General features: G+C 52.3%; 1 protein-coding gene across 1 annotated transcript in view; it reads left to right on the top strand.

Annotated features, from left to right (window-relative positions):
• The window catches only part of B4GALT1 (beta-1,4-galactosyltransferase 1), a 78,024-nt gene that overhangs the window by 637 nt on the left and 75,980 nt on the right, over positions 1-1,407 (top strand). Inside the window, exon 2 of the mRNA XM_019518212.1 lies at positions 14-120. Coding sequence (XP_019373757.1) covers positions 14-120 — 107 coding nt within the window. The remainder of the gene's footprint in view (positions 1-13; positions 121-1,407) is intronic.

Here is a 1,407-nt window from a genome sequence, read left to right as displayed (position 1 = left end):
CGCCGCCGCGCAGCCGCGTCCCACGTCCCGGCGCGCCCGCCAACCTCTCGCAGCCCGAGCCCGAGCGCCCGCACTCGGCCCAACCGCTGAACGACTGCCCCGCCGTCTCCCCGCTGCTGCGTAAGTGCCCGCTCGGCCTCCCGCGGGCGGGGGGTCCGCGACGAGAAACGTCGGGGTTCGTGCCCTTTCCGGCTTTGTTTCCCCCTCGGCGAGCAGGCGGAGAAACCCGCTGTGCAGTTCCCCCGCTCGCCTGGGCGGCTCGGTTTCCTGCTCCGAGCGGGCCGCCCGCCGCGCCTCAACACGGCCACTGGTCTGGCCCCGAGAGGACCTGGGGGACGGTCAGCACGCGCCTGGCGGCCCTCTTCGTGCCCAGGTGCGAGCGGCGCCTCGCTTTGCTTTGTCCGGCCCGGGAGTTATACGCGCCCTGCTCTGACGCGGTTGTGCAAGAGGCCACTTCTGCTAACGCAGAGCCGAGCCCTAAAGAAACCCAGAAGCAGAAGCCTGCCTGGCATGAGTCCAAAACAGTGCTTTTTATGACCGTTTCCTTATGACATACTTTAAGAAAGGAGCTAGCGGTAAAAACATACTGCTTTCAGCATAGCAGGGGAGGATTGTTAGGTGAACCCGCTTCTGGTCAAGCCTGTGTTGAGAGATTCTTGTCCGGATGTTCTCGAGGGCAGATCTGAAGGAATGGGTTTTGATCCAGCTGAACCAAATTCTCTGAGAGCTGTGTTGAGATCATCCGGCCTGAATTTGCATTACCTCAGTCATCAGGACTGAAGTTGGAAGGTGTATTTTCCTACTCTTGTCTTCCTGGATTGAGCAGAAAATAGCCAGGCAGCCTGCGCTGTAAGTAAACTTCTTCCACTGTGTGTATTCAAGTAGAGTCAACTAAAATTTACATAAATAAACACTGTGACCTATAGGGTGTAGGATATCATAATGTAGATTACTAGGGCTGCACTAAGTGCATGATAACACCTTGATTGTTTCAAATAACAAAATTGATGGTAGTGTTCAGTGGCAGCATCTGACTATCTTATCTCATCTGATTACTTATCTTTTTTAGCTAAAGCCCTACTGCCTCCTCTTCCTTTACCTTAAGGCTTAAGGGTTGTTTTTTTAGGAGGGGAGAGACTGCTGATTAACACTATAACTTTTATTCACAACTTCCTTTACTTTAGTGCAATTGCTATGTGTAGAGAAGCTGACCTGACTCCTGAGATGGCTGCGCCTGCTTAACACCCTTCCACTCTGTCATGTGGACAGGATTTCCATCCCTCTTCTAGAAACGAAAACCCTTTTAATTGGACCTAAAGCCCAAATATGGCTGTATTTGTACACTGCATAGATCCTCAATAGCAACACTGTGCTTCAAGACAGTATTTTGTTCAAAAGTAGAAAAAC

This window comes from Gavialis gangeticus, unplaced genomic scaffold (assembly GCF_001723915.1).
Source record: "Gavialis gangeticus isolate Ggan-Ray unplaced genomic scaffold, GavGan_comp1, whole genome shotgun sequence".
NCBI lineage: Eukaryota > Metazoa > Chordata > Crocodylia > Gavialidae > Gavialis > Gavialis gangeticus.
Note: the sequence above shows the minus strand (reverse complement) of the source record. Positions and strands in the feature narration are given on the sequence as shown.